Source organism: Callionymus lyra, chromosome 10 (genome assembly GCF_982586985.1).
Source record: "Callionymus lyra chromosome 10, fCalLyr1.hap1.1, whole genome shotgun sequence".
Lineage (NCBI taxonomy): Eukaryota > Metazoa > Chordata > Actinopteri > Syngnathiformes > Callionymidae > Callionymus > Callionymus lyra.
Window position 1 is genome coordinate 28,727,120 of NC_141827.1, and position 24,123 is coordinate 28,751,242.

At 38.1% G+C, this 24,123-nt stretch overlaps 1 protein-coding gene across 3 annotated transcripts in view; it reads right to left on the reverse strand.

Annotated features, from left to right (window-relative positions):
• Nucleotides 1-20,944, reverse strand: part of cfap20dc (CFAP20 domain containing) — a 39,957-nt gene extending 19,013 nt beyond the window's left edge. For 2 of the 3 annotated variants that reach the window (XM_087800344.1, XM_087800343.1), the window contains exons 1-14: nt 20,858-20,944; nt 20,689-20,772; nt 19,104-19,197; nt 18,957-19,029; nt 18,767-18,881; nt 17,572-17,725; nt 17,019-17,150; nt 10,765-10,937; nt 10,584-10,680; nt 9,123-9,224; nt 8,939-9,058; nt 6,469-6,728; nt 2,336-2,644; nt 44-286 (exon numbers count right to left, since the gene is read on the reverse strand). In XM_087800344.1, the coding sequence (XP_087656470.1) occupies nt 44-286; nt 2,336-2,644; nt 6,469-6,728; nt 8,939-9,058; nt 9,123-9,224; nt 10,584-10,680; nt 10,765-10,937; nt 17,019-17,150; nt 17,572-17,725; nt 18,767-18,881; nt 18,957-19,029; nt 19,104-19,197; nt 20,689-20,772; nt 20,858-20,878 (1,977 nt within the window). In that variant the 5' untranslated portion in view covers nt 20,879-20,944. The remainder of the gene's footprint in view (nt 1-43; nt 287-2,335; nt 2,645-6,468; nt 6,729-8,938; nt 9,059-9,122; nt 9,225-10,583; nt 10,681-10,764; nt 10,938-17,018; nt 17,151-17,571; nt 17,726-18,766; nt 18,882-18,956; nt 19,030-19,103; nt 19,198-20,688; nt 20,773-20,857) is intronic. The other variant, XM_087800345.1, reaches the window with a different exon arrangement.
• Nucleotides 20,945-24,123: the final 3,179 nt, after the last annotated feature.

Sequence of the window (24,123 nt, forward strand, 5' to 3'; positions counted from 1 at the left end):
AGAGTCCAAAGTTAAATATCTAACTGAGTAAGATTTTACAAACCATGGAAATGTGGGTCCAGGTAGAGTTGTCATCACTGCTCACGCTCATGCTGACATGACACCGGTGGATCTGAGATGCACTCAGGCCCAGGGCTTGATTTTCCTCCTCTTCCTCTCGCTCCCTCCTCAGGCTGGCCAACATTCTCATCTCGTCGTCATCATCATCGTTGTCACGCTCATTAGATCGCACAAGAAGGAGGCTGTGGTCTCTCCAAATTGACGACCGGACCGAGTCTGTTAGACTCTGTGAAAACAATTTATCAATAACACAAACCTCAGTTGTGGTTTAATTCAAATTTTAGTTCAATAAAAATCCCAAAAATTCACTCATTTTCTACTCACCCTTATGTCGACCAAGGGTTGGTATTATATTCAAAATAACCAATGCGATACTATACATTGCAATAAAGTGCAGTACTGTCGTAACAAGGATATATTTGTAGTATTCTCGAGACTCTGGTGTTGCAGTATTAACAGAAATCATGACTCTTGACAAAGTCGTAACTGCTTTCATTTGTTTTGAAACCAAAATATTAAAATATATAGATTTAAAAGGTGCTGGAGTCAATTGTATCCTCTCGTCCTCAGTCATCACCGTGATCCTGCTTCCATCTTCCACAAAAATGAAAAATGCTGTGAATATTTGCATGTGAATTCTAAAGAATAATGAAAACAGTGCTGTCATATATTGATAAAGCATTGTGGAAAATAATATTGCGATGTATCACTATATCAATATTCTTTAACACCCATATTATGGAGGTATTTGGATGTATTTAAGTGTCTTTTTTTTATTAAGTTGAAGACAAAGACAACTGAGCTCAAGTCACTACATTTAAATAAACAAACATTTTTGTCTATAACTCTAAAAAAGTACAGTTTAATCCCAAACCTAAGTCAACATGAGGGTGAGTAGAAAATAAGTGAAGTTTAGGTGAACTTTAACTATAATGTCAATCCCTTTGAATATTTCTGTCAAAAGCATTAGGTCACAAGGATTCATGGACTTTCCTCAACTTTCACCAGTGGAAATTGAATGTCCTCGATATTTCGGTGGCGAGAGTAGATGAAGACTCTGTAAGCGGTTTTTAATGGCCGCAATAAAACATTAAGCAATCAAGAGGAAGAGTTGTCCGATCCAAGACTATTGCATTAAGTACAGCTGAGGATGTTTATTTCTTTCTTGCCGGGAATTACATTTACAAAAACAAGCTATCTAATTCACCAGCCTTACTTCCTTGTGTCTATAAATTCATCTTGTGAAGCCCGGGCGAAGGTAGATGCCCATTAAGCGGCTGATGAAAGACGTAATGGGAACTAACTGAAGTATTATTTGTGTTGTGAAGATCCACTAAGCAGTGCCCTTAGATGATTCCATGCATGTCAGTGAAGCAGAGCTTCGGGGAGGGAAACAAACTCCTTGTCATATTCCTCTGACAACCTTTCCATCAAAGAGCGAGGAGGCTGCACTGATGAAAGACAGTGGCACAAGCCTCTGCAGTGAGTTTTGTAAATGGAGAAAGAAACCCCGAAGTGACTGATCACCTTTCTGCTCCAGTGACCGTAGCTGTAGTTGATCCTCTGATCCTCCATCTTTTAAACATGAGCCCGGCTCCGGCTCCAAATTTTGACATTCTCTTTTCTTTTCTCACACGCACGGCTTCCTGCGACTGCTGTTTTTGCTTCTGCCGGTAGGCGCTCGTGTCCTTGCATCCCCCCGTTTTGTAACCAGCACAAGCAACAACGCTTCCAGACTTTACATGTATATAGAAAGAAAGTGCTTTCTCCGATATATCAATGGTTAAAGCTCAACTAATGTGTTGATTTAAGTGTCTGTTAAATAGCTTAGACCTCTATTGTACTCATCAGTATGTGTCTGTAACAAGTTTCACATTAGTTAGATAAGTATATTCCATATATTTTGATACATTTGCAAAGATATGTCGAAACATCAGCTTTAAAAGCAGCTGGAATCAACTGTATCCGCTCATCCTTGTTCATCGCCAGTATCTTAACTGTAAAACCTAATTATTTGAGGGGTTTTCCCACACTTAAATGAGTATGAATAAACCAAAAGAACATATATGATTTGAATACAAAAAACACCATCAACTTTTTAATTAAAGAGTCGATACAGTGCTGTTGAACATTGATATAGAATGGTGAAAAAAATATCCATGGACTGATTTTTTCTCACACACTTTTTGTAATTTAAATGTATATTTTTGTCCATAAACATGACGATGAAGGGAGAATGGGAAAGGAGCTAAAAAAAACAGATTTGCAGAAGTACCTTGTTTTGCTTGATGTCCTCAGCTCTGGCTTCCCTCAACACTTGTCTAGACAACCTCACACTGCTTCCATCCAGACTGCGCTCGACTTCTTGGCAGGATTCTGATTCCTTTGTGTTCTTACAGGGTGAAAAGCAGCGTTCTGGAACCATCATGTCATCTCCGAATGCTTCTATATTCACGGTAGGAACCGCCAAGCGCTCTTTACTAAGATGTCCGCTCGTGTCGGAAGCCTCTGGTTCGGATCTAAACTTCATTTCCGAGCAGGTGGTTGAAGGCCGTGTATCGACGACCCCGGCTTGGTCATCATCCTAGGAAAGCAACGACAAAAACATTTTCACTTATTTGCTGAAGAGATGGACCAAATCAAGGATACATTGGGTGACAACCTGAATACAATGAGTTTAACACCTGTGAAAATATTACAGTAGTTTTATCACGAAATAACATTTCTTGATTTTTTTTTATTTTTAAGCTGTAAACGGTATAAGTTAGTCCAAAATACCAATGTTTTTGTATATTTTTCTAATCCATTTGTATCATTCATTTTATTGTCAACCCTGTAACATGTTACACAAAACAACATCAAAAATACTACTAATAACAACAATAACAATCATATTAGAGCACAGGGTGGGGGGTGGTTAAAGCAACCGCTTCACATCAAAATAGGTTGCTGGTTAGATTCCAGCTGGAGTCAGTCTGCAGTTTTTCTGTCTGGAGTTTTTGTTCTTTCTCATGCTTGCGAGAGTTTACTCTGAGCACTCTGGTTTCTTCTCACGGTCCGAGAACATACATCTTCATGTGACCTCTGACAGAGCTGTTCACCGGAGTAGGTGGGATAAGCTCCAGCCCCTGCAATCCCGGTAAGGGAATCAGAAGTGGTAAATAAAAGGAACAAAAAAAACGATCTTGATGATTGATGGAAAGGTTTTGATTTAAAGTATATTTATTAAATAGACATACTATTTTATAATTCATCACTGCTTGTGTGAGAAAGTAACGTGAGGATTAGAGATGTATTTATGCCAGGAATCGGTCTCTGAAGAAGTGAACACAACCCTTTGAGCTTGAGGATTACTAATGAATAATGAAAACAAGTGTTTTTGATGGAAACCTTTGGAGAAAGATAATTAACGACTTGTGAAACTACGACCAAGATATAACAGCGAACTAATAGCTCTTTGCCTCGGATAAGATTCAGACAAACTTTCCCACTTGTCGTAAAATGTGTGACTATAAACCAGATCTGATTTCTATTATTTGTTTAATTAAATTGTAAGTTATTTATTGATTAACTTTCTTATCAATAGCAGCATAATTATGCACTTAAAAGTGCAAGTAAAGGTCAAAAGATATTTGTGAATAAAGAGTATTTGTATGTTATTACTGCATTGTGTGATTGTTACTACTTGTTAGTTGTGCTATAATAACTGTAAAAATTTGGATTTACAAAATTATGACAATACTCCTTCCTCCTACCCTTCCCTCCCAGCAGGAGGCAGTCAACACTGAGTCTGGTTCTACTTCAGGTTTCTGCCTTCTAAAAGAAAGTTTTTTCTTGCTACTGTCACACTTTTTACTTTACAAACAATTTCCCGAAGGAGACCTCCTGAGGGATCAATAAAGTTATACGTTACTGTGATTCACTCATTGTAGATTCGCTGTGATCCATTTTTCTTTTCTTCAATAACATCTTACTTAAACTGTAAAGTGTCTTTAGATACCTTAGTTATGATATGAAACAAGAGTAATATAAGTATTGTTAAAAGTGCTACTACTAATAATTAAATTAATATTAGGTTGTTATTATTATTATCAGTAAGTTTTAGTTTGGGTTGTATTATTGTTGTGTCAAATGTCCTCTTTGTCTACACCGCGGAAGAGTGAGGAACATAGTTTCGATTTCATTTCCTGTACATGCAAAGAAATTGACAAATAAAATTGATCTGATCCGAGGTGTGTATGTGTCCATCATTATTGCTTATACAAAGATAGACGCGTGAATCTTCTTCTGCTTCTTCAAGTTTGATTCAAGGCTGTTAACCGGATTTAAAAGTTGTTTACTTCCCTTTCTTGGTATAAACCAAATGATCTTTCTTCCAGATCAATAGTAATAAAGTAGTGTGATTATTGCGAGCGGTGAGCTTATTAGAGCGTCTGTCAATACGCTGTCATTTACATTATTTTTTTTCTGAGATGTTTTTTTCTCTCCTTTATATTCCAAACAGGAAGAGCCTCGAGTCTTTGTTTTGAATATAAATAGCTCTTGTATGTATGTGAGGCTCAAGGACTTGTTTTTTCTTTAATATTTCTCTGTGTTTTAGAACAAATGGTGGATCAAAAGCATGAACCTGATGCAACACCTTGAAAGATTGTGTTGCAACACACGGAGAAACAAGCAAACATAAATGGATGAAAATCAGATATGCTTTATCCTCGTGTTGAGCAGGATGATAGTAAACCATTGGAACACTAATACTGTCCATTATGAACGATCAAATCACTTCTATCCTCTGCTCTTACTGTACTGTACCACCTGAAATGAGAGATCTGTGGAGAATATGTTTCAACATTGCTCTATCACATTTGTAACTGACTGGACTGTCTTCAGTCCCACTTGGGTTGAACAATTACTTGATGCATATCCCTCAAGAATCAAGTCGCAAGTAAGGACTTGTTTCTTATAAACAGAACAATCAAGCACATGGACACTTATCCATACATTCCCACGCTGTCAATGCATGGCAAGCAGGCCATTGTGTGGCCGATCACTTTAAAGTGATGTGTGACGCTAGTCGTCCCCGTCATAAACTAAAGGTTTCAGGCCAGAAAGCTTTTTCGAGTAAGTGACGACGAACCACTATTTTAAAATTGATCCTGAAAGAAACTGGCAGCCAGTGAAGAGATTTAAGGATCAGAGAAATATGAGTTCTTCTACTAGAGCGGTTACTTACTTACTTACTATATAATTACACAGGGTATGGAGTTAAAGTTAAATCTCTGGCCACTAGATGGCAGCAGTCATTATGTCATCCTGAAGATGACTGAGGATGAGAGGATACAGTGGACTCCAGCAGCTTTTAAAGCTGACGTTTGGACATTTTTTGTTTTCAAAACTAATGAAAGTCTGCAACTCCAGAGTCAAGTACTGGACAATACGACACATATATCCTTGTTACAACAGTATCAGAATATATTGTATTGTAACCCTTGTATTGTGACATGTATCATATTATCAGACTCTTGCCAAAACACACTCCTAATAATGATATTCACATTATTGTATTTAGCAGACATATTCACTGATGGGAGTTGGCTGTAACGCAGCATGACAATTCGAAAGGAAAAGGGTTAAGTTTCTTGCTCAGTGATATAACCAAACAATCATATCTAGAGCTGGGATTAAACCCGCAACAAAGCCTTTTATAGAGGGGGAGTCTTTAATAAAGCTCTAAGGCAGGAATAGGCAGTTAAGGGGCCACGCTATATAATGTGACTTTAAGGGTTTCGAAGCCAAAGTAAGTCAATAGTAAGCATGGAAGGAAAATAGAAACACTTAAATATTACAGTGAATACTGTAAGTAACAACATCAACAACTGTAATGAAAATAAGATATGAGAATTAAACTAGTTATACATAACTAAAGTGCTAAATAAGTTTTACTGTGATGTGGGCTGCAAAAAATACAGTTCAGGGCCTTGTGTGGGCCCAAAGCTGCTCTTCATCTGTTGGGTTGAGTTCAGGGTGATTTTAATTTCATCGCTTGTGGCCAGACTTGGAAGGTTTTTATTTTACTTTCTTAAATAATGAATGAACAAATAAACTTGATAACTATTCTCTAAGTGACTCTGACTTAATATAGATCATTTTGTTTGGATACCTCTGGAAAATGAAGGTCCGTAAGAACATTAAATATAGGATAGTTGTGAATCAGTTGAAAGAACAGCCATTATATACTTTTCAGATAATGTAGCTCTGACACAAAGACAGGAAGAAGTAACAGAGATGAAGAAAGTTTGTATCAGTAGACAAATAGAACAGGGAAGTGGTGTGTTCTGCACTTTTGTAGGAAGTTGATGAAACAAAAATAATAAACAAAATATATATCTTCCACACAAGAACAGGCAGTACCTCATCTGTTTCACTGCCGACAAAGTCATCCTCGGGTGAGGCTTCGTACCGCCTCCCACTGAAGTCCGGAACACACTCGTCTGCTCGCTCCATCTTCTCCTGGTCACCGTGACCTTGCCGTCTTTTGGGTGAGTGGGGTTGTGATTTGAAAGCGAACACCTCGTCTTGCAAAGTGAACTCGGGCTCATCATTGGAGTCCCAGCTGCTCCAGGCCTGCGGGGCAGGAGACAAATCTTGCCGGATCCATCCAGAGAAACCTTCTGCCGGAGTGACAAAAGGAACAATTCCTTGGTCTATTTGGGATTAAAAGATTATAAAACAACCAGCTGAAATATCCGTTCTTTTCCCGGTAAATCAGGTAGCTAGGCTTGCTTTAGTGAAAGGGAAAATGTAATTAAAAATACATCAATATCAAAGGAAGATATAAAGCACATATGTCAAACTCAAAGTCAAATTTGGGCTGGCATTTTATGTGGCCCACTTGATGGTTTGCTAAAAAAAAGTGGATGAATGTTCATGTTCATACGAGGATCTATAAATATGCCAGAGTTTAAGATAAGATAAGGAACCTACATTATTAATGTCAACAATTAGACTCCCAATAAGATTAAAACTCAAGGGAATTTGAATCTCTCTGTTAAAGACAATTGGTAAATATATATCATTTGTTTGGCCTGAAACCAAGAGTGATTTAGATTGACACCGTATATATATACACTTTATATTTAAAAATATTTTTTAACTAAAGACACCCAAATCATATTAAGGGGGAGAGCAATTTCAGGCAGATTATGGGCCCTACATTTGCCAAAAAATGGCTTGAAATGATGGAAATCCTCTTGATTTGATATGCATTTAATGCAGTATAAACATATAATTTATTAGGCTGTGTTTTGACAAAAATCTGGCGATACGATACATGGGCAACTTTACAATACCGTGAATATGATATATGGAACGATATTATGAACAATATATTTGAATTCCTCCTTTGGGGGGGGGGGGGGGGGGAATCAATAAAGTATCTATCGATCCATTGTACATCTATCTCAATATATTGAGATACTTTAGACTCTGGTGTTGCAGAATTTACAGACCATATGACTCTTGACAAAGTCGTAACTGCTTTCATTTGTTTTGAAACCAAAATATGTCCAAACATCAGCTTTAAAAGCTGCTGGAGTCTACTGTATCCTCTCGTCCTCAGTCTGTAAGGATCTCGCGGGATTCCAAAGTTTCTGAAACTGCGTAGGATGAGATGACTGGTGACATCTCACACAGTGAATATTGGCATTTTAGTTGATGGTTTTATTTTACGCTCACTTTATTGACATATAAAGTGAAAAATAAAATATGAATTTGAAAGCCAAAGACATAAATAAATCCGTACAGTGCTGTTGAACATTGATACAGTTTAAGGGGTGTAAAAAAAATAGTGATATTAGCAAATGATAGCAATGTTTTTTTCATGATACAATAAGTAGGAGGACAGTCGTCTCACAAGATTTCTTTGTCATTTTAGCTGCGGAGGACTTACTGACTAAACACACCTACAAATATATTTTTATATATATTATACTATTTTTTTTATTTATTGATTCAAGATTTATTCTAAATCATTTTTTTCCAAAAAGGTGATCCTATATTAAACATTTGATATAAAGGAAATACATTTTCTTTTTTACTTCCATCAACACAGCTTTAAAAGAATGTGACTCAATGTCTATTCATCTCTTTTAACACATTTTATAAATGTAGTAAATGTAAATCAAGCGATCTGCATAATAAGAATTGTGAGCCACTCATTGATATGCATGTATGCAGTGAAAACAAAATCCTTGAACTCCAGGACGGACCAAGATCAAATTATGAAGTCACCTTTTAATATTAAAGAGGGCACATTAGAGACCCTTGAACGTATAATTACTGGCTCTAATGATTGGCTTTGTGAGGCTCACTTAGAGCTAAGAGGTGTCACTCTGACTCCTATTTTAATGCGTCACGTTACAATTAACTAACTGTCCGTACCCTAAATACAGGCGGAGCGAGAACAAAAGCTCGCCTTTGAACGACTACCGAGTGGATTTCCGAGCCTGTCGCCTGTGAAGACAATGAGTTGCTGTAGCTCCTTCCAAAACAGCTTGTAAATGGCCTTGACCCAGTTCATGCAAAATTCAGAAAGGTGAAGAAAAGCAGTGTTGTATGCAGAATCGGGGAGCATTAAAATTTCAGCAGCCGCTACCTGGATTGAATTCAAACATTAAGAGTGTGTCTTTCCGATTTGATGGAGATGAGGTGGTAACATCGGAAAACATTGGTCGCGGAAACAAGGTCAGTCGACAAGGGTATTGCACGGAATACATTTTTTTCTGTTTTCGCCTCACCCCTTCTTTACTATAAATGAACACGCCGTTCCGACTGTGGCGTGCGGTTTGCTCTCAACGCAGTCACAGTGGAGGTTTCTGCTCACCTACTGTTGCAGGCTCCATCTTTTCTGAAGGGGTCAGAACTCTGCTCACTTTTCCATTTGTTGTCGGAGAACACATTTCTCCTTTATTTTCTGCACCGCGAGAGCCACTTAGGAGAGGATCTACAACGGAAAGGAAATGAGAAAAACATCTTTTTACACATGTCTGAATCTGGAAAAAACTTACCTGATGAATCGACTTCAGGCTCAATTTTCTCCTTGACATCAGGAAGTTTTGAATCCTCCTTTTTGTTTTTTCGGGGACGTGTTTGAATACTTCTGGATGTACCTACAAATAATTCCAACAATATTTTACGCTCACCTCCGTTTTCTAGTATATTTTGGCACTTTTCCCCATAACGACTTACAAGCTAGTGGCTATAAAAAGTGGCCGAAAGAAGGAAAAGCCGTGGACCACCCACTGCATGAAGGTTGGCGAGGCTAATTGACCATGTGGGGAGCAACAGCCAGATCGATAGAAAGGTGTCAGAGGCAGACGGTGTGTAGCATGTGGTTGAATATGAGACCGTATCGACCAATCTTTGGGGGTGGGCTTTTTATATCCATCTTATTTGTCCCTGCCTAAAGGGACAGGCAGATACATGTGACGTAAAGCAGGATGTGGTTCATAAAAACCTTATTATCATCCATTCCAGCGTTGATGCTGATGCAGGCTCATTAAGAACCGACTGTGATGGACGATGTTTCGACACTTTTGAATCTGGAATAAACCGTTTCAGGACTTGTCATTAGTTAGATAAAACATCTCATTCACTTATCCTTATAGGCAACTATAGATTAAATATTATTGTGGATATTTTACTTCATAACTTTTTAATTATCTATCTATCCATCTATCCATCTATATCGTATATTATTTTAAAATTACTACAATAAAAGGCAAAAACACACATTAAAAAAGGAAAAATTAGCGAAAATTCAATCTTGATCAGACACAGCTAAATATATCATATTTTATGAATGAATGATTTGGCTACTTGTTTTATTGTTGAATGTACTCCAAGGAGTGTGCATTACTAAACTCTGGAAAGCAAAAATAATCAACATTTCTTGTACTATTCAAGCAATTGTACAGTGTTACCTACAGGACTGAAAAAGGGGTGGGCAATTATGCAGTCTTACTTAAGAGTCCACGTACAGTATATACATCTGGGAGAAAAAAATAGTCTTAATATAATATAAATATGAGATGAATACATGTTGTAAGATTAAATAATGATAATAAATTTTAAAAATAATAATTTGAATGAAGAGAAAATTAATCATAGGCAGCTAAATAGACAGTAATATTAATGTTGGTATTTTATTTCATTTTACTCATTTTATTTTTATTTCAACTTTTTAACCTGAATTATTTATTTGTCTGTTATTTAAAGTAACTACTTCTTATATTATTAAATATCTAGGAAAGAGTGACTTTTTTTTTTTTTTTTTTTTTAGACAAAAGGGAAATGTTGTGAGATTCTCTATAAGTAATTTAATCCGTATAAATAAAAAAGAAAAAACAAACGTACCAGATGTAAAATCACGAGTTGTGACTGCTGTCTGTACAAAATATCAGCAGGAGATGAAGGATAAGCAACAGAAAACAGATGTATACGGATGATTATTTATGCTCCAAACTTACCCTCAAGATGCAAAAGGCTTTCTTTCGACAACTTGATCCTCGGAGAGACACTTTCAGCCGTGTTCGTTCGTTCTGTCTGGTAACTCAAAACATGGCCCTTTTGAGGCAAAAACACAACAGCATGTGGTGTTAGAAAAATCTTCGAATAAGTCAATGGCTAATATTAGATCAACTTTATTACTGTTTGCTGGGCCCAGTGTGAATTTTCGTTGCTGCCCTCTGAGTGTACACGGATTTTTCTTCCATTCGGAGAAGATGTACTGGTTTCTCTGCAGCCTGGGGTTTTGAGCAAAAGACCCTGAGGCTTGGTTTTGTGATGACTGGAAGATCTAGCAGAGATCGACTTCTCAGCAGCTGCGAAGAAACAAATTTCTTATTGACGGCTATCGATCATTGCTATATTGGCCACGGCTTCTCTCCAGTGAAAGCTTTGTGTTGCTTTGAAAATGTTCACGAAAACACATCACGTATACATATTAGTACAGGGGTCACTAACCTTTTTTCATGCCGTGAGCTACTCAGTCAACGAAGTTACCCCAAAAGGCTACAACCAGTTTGATACACACATCTGAAACAACCCGAGTTGCTCTGTTTATCTTTAATAATACAGTGTTATGGTGGATAAATAAGATTTCTTTTTTGAATGAAATTACCCTGTAAATGTTATAATAAAAAAACAACAACTTAAAAGTGAGTAGAAAAACGAATGGTATATAAGTGATTTATAGAAAACTAACGTGTAGCTAGAATAAACCTAGAATAAGACCTTGAAACACATTAAAATTATGGTTATTAAGTAAGTAATTAAGTAAGTAATTTTTATTTGTATAGCGCTTTTCCAGACCAGGGTCACAAAGCGATTAAACAATCAAAACAATATTCCATAAAGTATATACTTTAAAGGTCAAGATAAAACTGAAAACGCAACAGGAGTTCCAGAAAATCAAGGAAAAGCCTGAACAAATAAAAACTTGTTAAGATGTTTCTTAAAGGAGTCCGTAGACTCCATCAAGCGCAAAGAGAGAGGAAGATGGTTCCAAAGCCTGGAAGGATTTCTCTCCTCTGGTCCTGAACCGTGTGAGTGGAACCATGAGTAGATTCTGATCTACAGACCTCAGAGCCCGAGCTGGGGTGTAAGGCTGGATCAGATCAGTGATGTAAGGAGGAGCCTGACCATGAATAGCTCTGAAAGTAAGAACCAGAATTTTAAAGTTGATCCTGAAAGAAACTGTTTTAAGGACCAGAGAAATGTGAGTTCTTGTAGTGGAGCGGCTCAGAATTCTCGCTGCAGAGTTCTGAATCAACTGTAGGCGACACAGCTCTTTCTTGTTAAGACATGAAAACAAACTGTTATAATAGTCCAGACGAGAAGAAACAAACGCATGGATTACAAGCTCCAGATCATGTTCCGACAACATTTTCCTTCCTCTTAAACAAGTTTAGAGATTTTTCTCAGTTGAAGGAAACAGTTTCTGGTCAGTTTTCTGCAGTGTTGAACAAAATACACGTCTTTATCAAATACAACACCCAGGTTTCTCAGGCTCAGTTTGACAGACTGACCTAAGTCACCCAAGTACTGACTCAACCCTAGAACCTTGTCATCAGGAGCAATCACCAGAGTTTCAGTTTTGTCCACATTTAGCTGCAAAGTGTTTTCACTCAGCCATCGTTTGATTTCTAGCAAACAATTGACTAAGCTGTTCAGCTTCTGAGGCTCAGTTGGATCAAAAGAGCAGTAGAGCTGGATGTCATCAGCAAAAATGTGATAAGAAACATCAGGAAATCTCTTAATGATTTTACCGAGGGGGATCAAGTACAGCAAAAACAATAAAGGACCCAGAACAGAGCCTTGAGGGACTCCACACAACAGATCTGCCGATTCAGACCTCATTTGATTGGCAGATACACTAAAACTGCGCCCAGAAAGGTAAGATGAGAACCATTCTAACACAGACCCAGACAGTCCCACTTCATCCCTCAGTCTACTTAGCAGGATCTGGTGATCAACTGTGTCAAAGGCTGAGGACAGATCCAAAAGAACCAGATCAGTGGATTTACCCGAATCAGCCGACATCATGATGTCACTGGACACTTTCAATAAAGCTGTCTCCGTAGAGTGATGTTTACGGAAGCCAGACTGAAACTTCTAAAAACAAAGACAGCTGCTCAGACAACACCTTCTCCAAGTTCTTGGACAAGAAAGGGAGCTTAGAAATAGGCCTGAAATTACTGAGGTCAGTTGGGTCCAAGCCTGGTTTTTTGAGCATCCATATTGGTTTTATTACACCATCAAAACCACCTAATGACTTATTATATTGTTATTATTTATATTAAGTTAGAAATCTTTATTTGTGGTGTACTTAACAGGTATTTCCGTTTAATCAAGAAGATTATACATACGTGTTATGCTTTATCCCAGCGTTAGTAATAACGTATCATTAAGTAACGCAGTAGAGTAACAAAATTAGTTTTAGCAGTAATGAGGGGTGTAACTAATTACTTTTCAAAAACCTGTAATATACATATATATATATATATATATATATATATATAACTATAATACTATATATATAATTTTTATCTTATTACTCTTTTAAAACAAATCAACACTGAATGATTGATGAGTTAGACTTTATTTTCTCTTTGACATCTTTGAAGGATTCAATGACAATGGGATTGTTATGGCGTGTTCAAGAACATAAACTATACCTGAAACATTACAAATACTGGATCGCCTCAATGAAAAATTGCACACACACTGAAATCACATTAACGTGTAAAGTTTACATTAGTTTGATTAGTTCACTTTTGTCTTTTATTTTTCAAGATATTTAGTTGATTTTACATTGTTGTTAATTGTTATAGTTTAATTGGTTTGGGTCGTCACAAGTAAAATAAAAAGGTGACTTTTGTGTGTTTAAGTTTCTATGAGAAATCTGTATTTTTGTATCTGTATTGGCCACAATATGTATTATCTGTGCAACCCTGATTTTTTTTTTTGTTTTGTTTATTTCATGTATTGTATTGTTTTTGTCTGAATTGATAAATCACAGCATCCAAACCTCCCCTGCTCCTTAAACTTGACACATTTGTGTTCATTGCTCCCTTAAAAAAAAGTTACTTTTCTTAGTAACTTTGAAAGTAACTTAAAGTAACCAAGTTAGATTATAAATGTAAAAGTTGTATGACAGATTTTATTTTAATAAAACACTAGTAGCTCCCGGGTCAGAGGCCAACCTGTCAGATTCTTATTAACTCCCTTCCCTGGATCCCCGTTTGTTTCCGACTGTTAGAAGAAACGAATGCAGAAATATTTTGATTTAATTCCTTTATAGCGTAAAAAACAAGGATGTCTTCACTTTTGATAGCATCTGACAAGGCACAGGATCTTCTCCTATAACAACATTGTCACGGTCCAATTAGACGTCGGCTTTAATTATGATCATTTAAATTAAAATTAGCCACTTAATTGTTACCAAACTGTTACTAAACTCCATGATGATAAATTCAACGTGACTGAGACAGCTGACAGAACAAACAAACAAACAGGTGTTTGTTAAAAAAAACAAAAAGGCCACAGAGGCATAGAAATGGATTACTGAAGCGTGTCTTTTAATAAGAGGAGATAATAGAGCGTCTCTCAGTATGACTCAGGTGCAATTATGAAGAAATGAACACCTCAGGAATAATGTCATCATTACGTATAATTGCTGTACGAAGCAGTCATTGTTTGTACAATTTTATTTTGTACCAAAATAGACAATTTACATAAATTTAAATTGTCCGATTCTGTGAATAATGTACTGTTTTGACGTCCTTTTTTATTAAGAGTATAAAGGAGAAGCTTGAGAGTTACAAGATTTGAGATGAAGAGAAGAGGAATGGAAGACTGTTGATGCAAGACTGACATGTTTGTGAATAAGAGGAGATGGTTTAATTGAGATCGATCAGTCAAAGCAATGAACAGAGATTAAGTAAGGTGAAGAAGAGAGTGCAAACATGGTGGACTTTACTTTTAAGGATAATATAAGTTTTTTTGCAGTGGCCCTGTATCAGTCCAAACAGTTACAAAAACATTAATTAAATGTATTTTGTATTGATTATAGATGCATATAAAACGTGTTTAAGTTAGATAAAAGGCTAGAGTTTCTCCAATGTAACTTGAGACTGGAACTCTTGGTTAGAAAAGACACTCGTTTCTGTCACATTTACATTGGTCGCATTGTCAAATTACATTTAAAGTCTATATTGGCCGAGGACTCTCGCTGATTCTGCGTTTGTGGTGAGATATTTTTCACACTCTTGAAGTTATTTGTAAATTTATTTATTTACAAATTCAACTGTAGAACGCAGGTATTTCAGTTAAATTAATAACATTTTATACAATAATTACTCTACATGTAAGAAACTTTGTCAGTAGTTTGCCATTTAAAACGTTAGCTACTAGCTGCGACGCAGCTCAATTACGGTAAAATTCATTTCTCAACGACATAAATACGTGCCTCCCTAACATACATATACAGGATACGCATACATATGTGGATAAAATGATTTAAGTTAAGAATAAAAAAGTTAAAGCTACGTCACAAATGTTCTTAGAAGGTCTGTTGCAGCTCATTTCACAACTTGTCAGATGAGTGACATACTGTTCAGAGACTGTGGCACAAAAACACGTGTGGTTTAGACCGGGAGAGAAAAGAAACAGGAAGAGGAACCCATGAGCTTCACGAAGAGACTACTAGGGAGGCTGATCAAGATGATCAAGAAGGTTGAGGTGGTGGAGGCTGACTTGATGGACAAGGAAACATGCATCTTCATCGTCGCCCTATGATCTCCTCATATCTAGGTCATATCGAGAAGTCATTAAAAAGTATAGTCAACCGCACGGAGTACGAGATGCCAATACAACCTTGACTAGCTTCTTTCTTCGCCTTACTCTCTGTCAGATGAAAGGACGTCTTGCCCCATCTCATGAAAGCCTGTGTTTCATTGCCTTATATGAAAGTACGACGGGAAAATAATTGGACCAACACAGTCATTATGAAGACAGATTGAAAAAGTTACAAATGTTAAAGGCCCCCCCCACGATTATGCTTCTAAATGTTTTGCAACTTATCTGATGGTGTGTCAACTAAAGCAAGTGTGGAATATTAAAGAACGTGGTAAATGCCTTTTGAAGTAATAAGAATACACCAGTTCTCCTGGGACATGAGATACTGAAATCTCATTCCTAGTGCGAGTGGAAATCCTGATATTCCACCCATCAGAAAGCTTCCTATTTGAATGTCTCCAGGGGATATTCATGTTGTCTGTTATCAAGAATAAAAAGTCATCTGAAAGACATGACCCCGTATCAGCCTTTGAAAAATCAACAGCCCTTTTTTTTCTACTTCATCATGAAACTATATAAGAGTGTGTTTTGGTAAGACATACTAATAATGCAATACTGTATGAACAAAGATATATATATGCAGTATTGTCGAGTACTTGACTCTGGTGTTGCAGAATTTACAGACCACATGACTCTTGACAAAGTCGTAACTGCTTTCTTTTTTGTTTTGAAAAATAAGTCCAAACATCCGCTTTAAAAGCTGCTGGAGTCGATTGTATCGTCCTAAGTCGTCACAGGGATCTCACATGATTTCATTGTTCTTTTAACTGGTTAGTCGAATCTAAGGTTGCAACACAAAAATGAACAAAAGCTGCGAATACTTGCATGTCTATTGTAAATTAAAAAAAAGTATATTTATAGTTATACACACGTATATATAATATAAACCATAAAATAGCAATGATAAGAAAAACAATACAAAACAGTAGAATTAAACGATCCAAAATATTGCTATCATTTGCTTGTATCGATATTTTTTTACACCCCTTAAACTGTACCAATGTTCAACAGCCCTGTATGGATTTATTAATATATGTTTTTTTGGCTTTCAAATTCATATTTTATTTTTCACCATAGTTCTTTCCAATAAAGTGAGTGTAAAATAAAACCGTTCAATTGTTTTATTTAAAACTAAAATGTAAATATTCATTGCGTGAGATGGCACCAGTCATTTCATCCTACGCAGTTTCAGGAACTTTGAAATCCCGCGAGATCCAGGCAATTACTGAGGACGAGAGGATACAGTCGACTACAGCAGCTCTTAAATCTGATGTTTGGACATATTTTGGTTTAGAAACAAATGAGAGCAGTTACAACTTTGTCAAGAGTCATGTGGTCTGTAAATTCTGCAACACCAGAGTCAAGTACTTGACAATACTACACATATATCCTTGTTACTATAACTATATATATCGCAAGACATCGTAACACTGCCCTTGTATCGTGAAACGTATCGTATCCCCAGATTCTTGCCAATCCACACAACTTTTATACATACAAATATACTTTTTGTTTTGAATATTCAGAGTGTATTTGAAAAATACCTGCTTCAGTTTTGGGTCTTGTTGCTCCGACAGTCTCCATGCTCCAAACCTGAGGCTGGTGATCAACATCAGTTGGAATCCGACAGCCGCGAGGGACCGCGTCCATGAGAGCCGCTTCACGAAAAAATGCGTCTGCAGTCAAATATCCAAGGTAGAAGTTATGACGTACTTTTAAACCTTTTAAAGCCTTCTACTGAACAGTTAAGCCAAAGGAAAACAAGACAAGAATTAGAAAGGAACTCATTTGAGTCCGACCTCCTTTCACTTATTACTTCATTAATATTGTTTATTATTTCGGGGGATACATAAATATTGCATTTGCTGGAGGCCAATATCTGCCAAAACATTTCCTCTTTGGATAAAAGGATTTCTTATTTCAAGGACTTATTACAGATATTTTCCATTTCATTTCATTATCTAAAAAGGCTGGGCCATCTCATGAAAATTTAAAGTATTACAGCAAGAAAAACAACATTTTAAACATTCATCACAGTAAATGGGGGAAAGAATAATAAATCTGGATGATTATCTGACCACGTCATCATTGCAATACCATATTCAGTCGTCTCCACGATGTCAGGGTTCATGGTGAAGATTCTTCTCACTTTACACGTCGCAGACAAGCAGATTCCATCCAGTGTAGAAAACCCAGTATCTTTGAACAGTTTTCCAGCGAAGGAAACCAGGTCGATAAAGAGTGTGGACCACTGGCAGAATGAGAGAAAATTGACTCGGTAGTTGTGCATCTAATGTGGACAGATTCGATAAATTACTCTTTTGTGTAACTTCTGCAACACAAAGTTTTGTTTTGAGGGATTGGATACAGGGCTAGGACTGCACGGCTAACATTTATTCATGTATGTAGAATCCATTATCGTACATGTGGAGGAAACAAAGGTATATTCAATGACTTCCTCTGCCTCGCGACAGGCTCCAGTGACCCAATTAAGGGAATAAGCAAAAGGAAATGAACGAATGAATGAATAAGGATTAAGCCTGGATGAAACCATACGCAAGGAAGGTTTCCGTGTCTCCATTTCTTTGTGGGGGATGGAAATTATAACAGTTTGATTTTACTATTAATTTAGTGTTAGTCAATGCAAACTCTGTAATATTATTTATTATATTTAGTATAGTTTGTATCTTCTCGTTTGGACTATTGTAACTATTTATTTTGTCTGTCTCGCCTGCAGTTTATACAAAACTCCACTGAGCCATTCTAGTAGGAGGACTCTCATTTCCTAGATCCTTAAAACTCTGCATTGACTGCCAGTTTCTTTCAGGATCAATTTAAAAATTCTGGTTCTTACTTTCAGAACTACTGATGGTCAGGCTCCTCCTTACATCACTGATCTGATTCAGCCTTACACCCCAGCTAGGGCTCTGAGGTCTGTGGATCAGAATCTACTGATGGTTCTACTGTAGCTTCTAAGCTTTGGAACGATCTTCCTCTCCCTCTGCCTCTTCGAGAAACATATTTCTTAACTTTCTTGGGGCTGCTGTGTTTGTCTCTATGTCGTCCAGACCTTTTAAAGTATTTATTTCAACTGTTTATTATTTTTGATTGTTGAAGCACTTTGTGACCCTGGTCTGAGAAAGATCTTTACAATTAATTACTAACTTACTAATTGTAAGAAAAATAGTGTGAGTCCTCCTCCTTGACATGTGATCATGCGACTGTCGCATGTTCGTTATTAATACAAGAATAGAAAGATGCTTTGGTTCATTTTAAATGATCAATGTTTTACCATGTTGCGACTCAGACCAGTAAAAGGTATCCTTGCATGCCACATGGTCGTTGACAACTCTTTGTGCACCGTTGAAAGGTAAAGTCTTCTCTTCAGTTGAGATTTATCTGTAATTCTAAGAAACCAAATATATAAAACATCTTGAATAAAAACAACATTGATAATGTGAGTAACACGCTCAAGTACTTACAAGAGTTCAACAGAAAAATCTTTTTCTTTTGGAACGTTCACTTGGATGACGAGGAATCTTTGGACTAATCCAACTAGAGAAGAGGAAAAAGTACATGTACGGTCGTTATCTTCGACCCAAACAAAAACACAACTGACCACAACTTACGAGACATCTTTTCATTGGCTGGCATTTGCATCTTTACTGTCTGGCAGCCACCTTCGAGACAGTAAACAAGCCCCCTGAGTTCCTTATTATACTCCTGCACAGAGACAGCATAAGAACAGGTCACAGATGGAAGCAAACAAACCCTCTCTTTAACACCAGAGGAAGGCCAGTCCAGTTGCCTTATTAAATATCAGGACTATTTATTCAGGGACTTTAAGGATACTGCACAGAACCATAGAGGCGTATCTGTACAAAATACAGGTCTAGTTATTTCAACCCATAACTACAAACCTGGGGACATTGACACTTTTGCCGTTTCTAACTGCAAAACATTCTTACAGTTCCTGTCTAAACAAGAAGGAGCCGACTCGCCTGCAGGAAATACAAAAAATCAGTAAAATTCTAAACCAGCTCTGGTAGAAGAAGTCACATTTCGCATCTTTCAGTCCATCTACTTATATTAATTTTCAACAAGATATGCAATTGTTTTAATTATTTTTTTTTTTACCATGAATTAATTTTATTACAAATTCATGAATGATTAACTTTAATTATAATAGAAACATTACCATCAACCATGACATATATCACATATAAATAAATATTTTATTTTTTTTAAAGGCAATAATAATCACACCACAAGTAAATACACGGACAACAAGATAAACATAAAGAACTAAAGAAATGAAATCGGTAACAACAATGTCAATACTTAAGTGCTAAATATTTGGCAAAAAAAAAAGTTTGAATAAGGGCCTGAAATAATAAGATCAATCTTCTAACTTATCCTTTTCAATCTATATAATTTTTATATGATTACAGTAGAAAATTAACAGTGTAAACTGATATCAAATGACAAGATTAGATTGATTTCGAATCATTTTATTGTTGTGAGAGAAAAAAAGTTCACCTGACATGAAAGTTTGTCTCATGTTTGTTTTGTGAGCGAGATGAAAACATCTGATCGTAACAAGAGTCATGACAACCACGATCATCATTATGTATGTGACATCAAACCAAATGAACTCATATTGAAACCGCATATCAATAATACAAAAATAAAGATCAGATCAAATCAGAAAAAATAAATGAATGAAAATATTTACTTACTACTTTATCTTCAGATTTGTATTGAGGCTGACAGTTTTGATCATTTAAAATGAATATCAAACAATAACCTTGTTTATTTTTCAAAGCACGATCACACTTATTGTATCATTGTCTACAGCACTTGTTTTTATGATATGTATCTCGTTTGAAAAGCTTCTTATTCACGTCTAAGTTTTTGGTTTGATGTCTGTTTACAACAGTTGCCAGTAAATAAAGTGCTCCTTTAGGATTTGCTGTTTGTTCTACACAGGGAATATTTTTGACAGAAGTACTGTTTGTTTGATCATTCAAAACACATGAAGCCATTTATTAGTGAAACAACTTTTCTGTTCCTCACTAAAAATACATCTTTTTAAATAAACTTTCACCTGAGTTTAGCTGCTAATGTTTGAGCTAACTGTCATCACGTAATACAAATTATATTCATGGTCGTAGTTTGTATCAATACGTTTTTTAATGCGCATAAACAACTCACTTTACGGATGAAATTCCCGGTTAGTTTCCATTTTCCAACAGGGTCGCTTCCTTTGGCGCTGAACAGTTCGATCCCACCTGCGCCCTGGAGGTGAACAAGCTAATGCTAGTTAGCTAGCTGCTGTCTCGTGACTTCACGCTGAAAACTAAAGTAATAAAAAACACTTTACCTGGTAGTTATGGCGGAACATTGTTGCCACTGAGAAAAACAGGGATCACAAAAAAACTCCGATCTCTTACTGAGACGTAACAGGTGAGTGTTGCCGTCACCATGGTAACGTGACGCCAGGGGACGGTGGCCGTGCTTGGGCATTTTCATGTTTTTAACTAAGGTAAGGTAAGGTATAACTTTATAAATTGTTTTTTTTTCCAGTAGCCAATACATACAGCATTTTTTTATATATAAAAAAAATCAAAATAAAATAAGAACAAGAGAAATAAAGAGAAAGAACACAATTACACAATCTAAGTCTAAAGATAAAGATCAAAGAAAAACAACAAAGACAAAAGGACAAAACTTTTAGATACAATACACAAAAATAATCCAAAAACAATATTATAGATAAAAAAGAGTGGGGAAGCTGCTTATAACCATGAAAAGTTGTGTTTAAAATAAATTATTAAGATTTTAATATTTGATTTAATTCGAAATTGGCTTTATGTATTTTGTTATTTCATTATTTGCAAACATTGGAGTATAATACTATAGTCGTGTAATGTGACAGATTCTGAAAAATGACGTAGAAGGTCCAGCAACTTTTAAAAGGCTTTAACTTGTGTAATACATGATCTAGCTTCTGTAGGACCCCCTAGAATTATACCGCATCGTATTGTTTCATATTGTGTCGTATCATATCGTATAATATATTATCAAATTATAATATACCGTATGGAATCGTATCATATCGTATCATATTGCATCGTATCGTATCGAATAATATTTTACTGTATGGTATTGTGTAGTATCGTATCGCATCATATAATATTATACTGTATCGTATCGTATCGTATCATATCATATAATATTATACTGTATCGTATCGTATCATGTCGTATTGTGTAGTATTGTATCGTATCGTATTATATCATATTATACTGTATTATATTATATTATAATGTAGCATATTGTATCGTATCGTATCATAGCATATCGCATCATAGAATATCATACTATATTAAACCATAGTGTAACGTAACAAATGTCTCATATTCAATTCAATTCAATTCAATTCAATTTTATTTAAAGTGTCTTATCATAACAAAGTTATCTCAGGACACTATACAGTTGAAATAAGGATATAGGATGTGGGATATAGGATATATATAGTGAGCGAAAAGAGGAGAGTGTAGGAGAGTCCATGGAGGTGCTGGAGAGAACTCGGGATCTGATGACGTGGTGAAGATCCTGGATCAGCAGCAGCTCTGGAGGTGGATCCCTGGGGCTCCGGGAGAGAAATAAAAAGGTGTGGGTTTGGGACAAATGTATACAATACACAGGTATACAGACTCCGGTGACGGGTGAAGATATATAGACGGGAGAGGGGGGGGGAGGTTGAAATGTTAGAGTGTGGTTTTGTGTCTGTGTGTGTGGTTTTGTGTGTGTGTATGTGAGTGTGGTTTTGTGTGTGTGTGTGTGGTTTTGTGTGTGTGTGTGTGTGTGTGTGGTTGTGTGTGTGTGTGAGGTTGTGTGGGTGAGTGTGGTTGTGTGTATGAAGATAGTGCAAGTAGAGACCCAGGGGCACCACACCACCAGCCAGGCCAGAGGGCACTTACCTAGCACAGCAGGACCCAGACACGGGGGCCCAAGCCACGGCAGGAACCCGCGGGAGACCAGGACCCGGCAGGTGAGATAACCACCAGAGCCAAGCCCGACCCCAAACACCAGCGAGAAAGCGGACCACCACCGGGGGGGTCCCGGCGGCGCGAGAGGGCACGCACAGGCGGGAACGACCGAGGAAGCAAAGAGAGGGAGGCACCAGGCGCAGGCACAGAGGCAGAGGGGCCAAGGGCCGGCCCTCCAAGGGACAGCCAGAAAAAACAGTCAGGGGATAGAGCTCCGGGGCCAGGCCGGGCCACGGAAGACCCCCAGACCGTCAGGCCGCCACCAAGTCCATAGCAGGGGACCGCGAGAAGACAAGCCAAGGAGATAGGGATCCACCACAGCAGCGGCAGCGGAGCCCCCCCCAATACCCTGCGAACACGGCCAGTAGCCGGGTCGAGCGCCACCGCATGAGCCCAGGGGAACAATGGCCAGGCACCGGCTCAGGTCCTCCGGTGAGAGTCCCCCGGGTCACAGGGGGGCCACGGTTGTGCGGGCAGGGCGGGGGTAATGGGGCTGCAGCCGTCCGGGAACGGCCCCCAATCTTCAAACTGTAGACCGTCCCCGGCAGCCACAGCCCACCTCCCCCATGTCATGAGGGAAGTTGGGGGGCCAGCAGTATTTCATGGGCGGTCAACGGTCTCTAAGGTGCAAAGGCCCCGCCCATCACACGTACTGACCCCCAGCCTCCGCCCCCACCCACCATGCAGCACCCAGGGGGACAGCATCACTTGCATGGGCGGTACATGGTCTCTACGGTAACATGGGTCCGCCCAATGCCTCCGCCGTCCCCCTAACATGTCCCCGCCCAGTGTGGCCCCCCCCACCCTGGAAGCCCCCGAAAGGCCCCCCACCACAGACCAGGTGAAGCCATCGGGGCCGGATGGCCATCCAGAACACCCGGCCAGCCCCAGCCCCACCCCTAACGGTTCACCCACCAACCCCGTCAGCCGGACCAGCAACCCCCCAGCCCCAGCACCGCCCCCAACGCAACCCCCCGTCCACCTCCCCAACCACCCCCGCCAGCACCAACCCCCGCACACCACCAAAGACCCACCCCCACGCCGGCACACGGGGCCATCGCGGCACCAGCGGTCACCACCACCAGGCCAAAGGCCCCACAGGTCCCACCCGCCGGGCCCCTCACACCCGAATCGGCCAAGCCAGAACGGCCCCGGCGAGAAAAGAAGGATATACAGAGCTCGGTGTCTAAAACTCCTCCAGCATTCTCAGCCTATAGCAGCTAAGATAAACAGTTAAGTTAGTTATAGGCTTTATCGAAAAGTAAGGTTTTAAGATTGTTTTTGAACATAGAGAGGGTGTCTGCCCTACGGACTGAAGCCGGTAGTTTGTTCCACAGCAGAGGGGCTTGAAAACTGAAGGCCCTGGCTCCGAATCTACATTTAGAGATTTGTGGTATAACTAATAGATCAGAGTTTAAGGATCGTAAGGTCCTTGAGGGTTGGTAAGTTTGGATTAAATCTTTAATGTATGTTGGTGCTAGACCATGTAAGGCTTTATAGGTTAGGAGAAGGATTTTAAATTGTATTCTAAATTCTACAGGAAGCCAATGTAGGGAAGACAGTACAGGGGAAATGTGTTCGCGCCTCTTAGTCT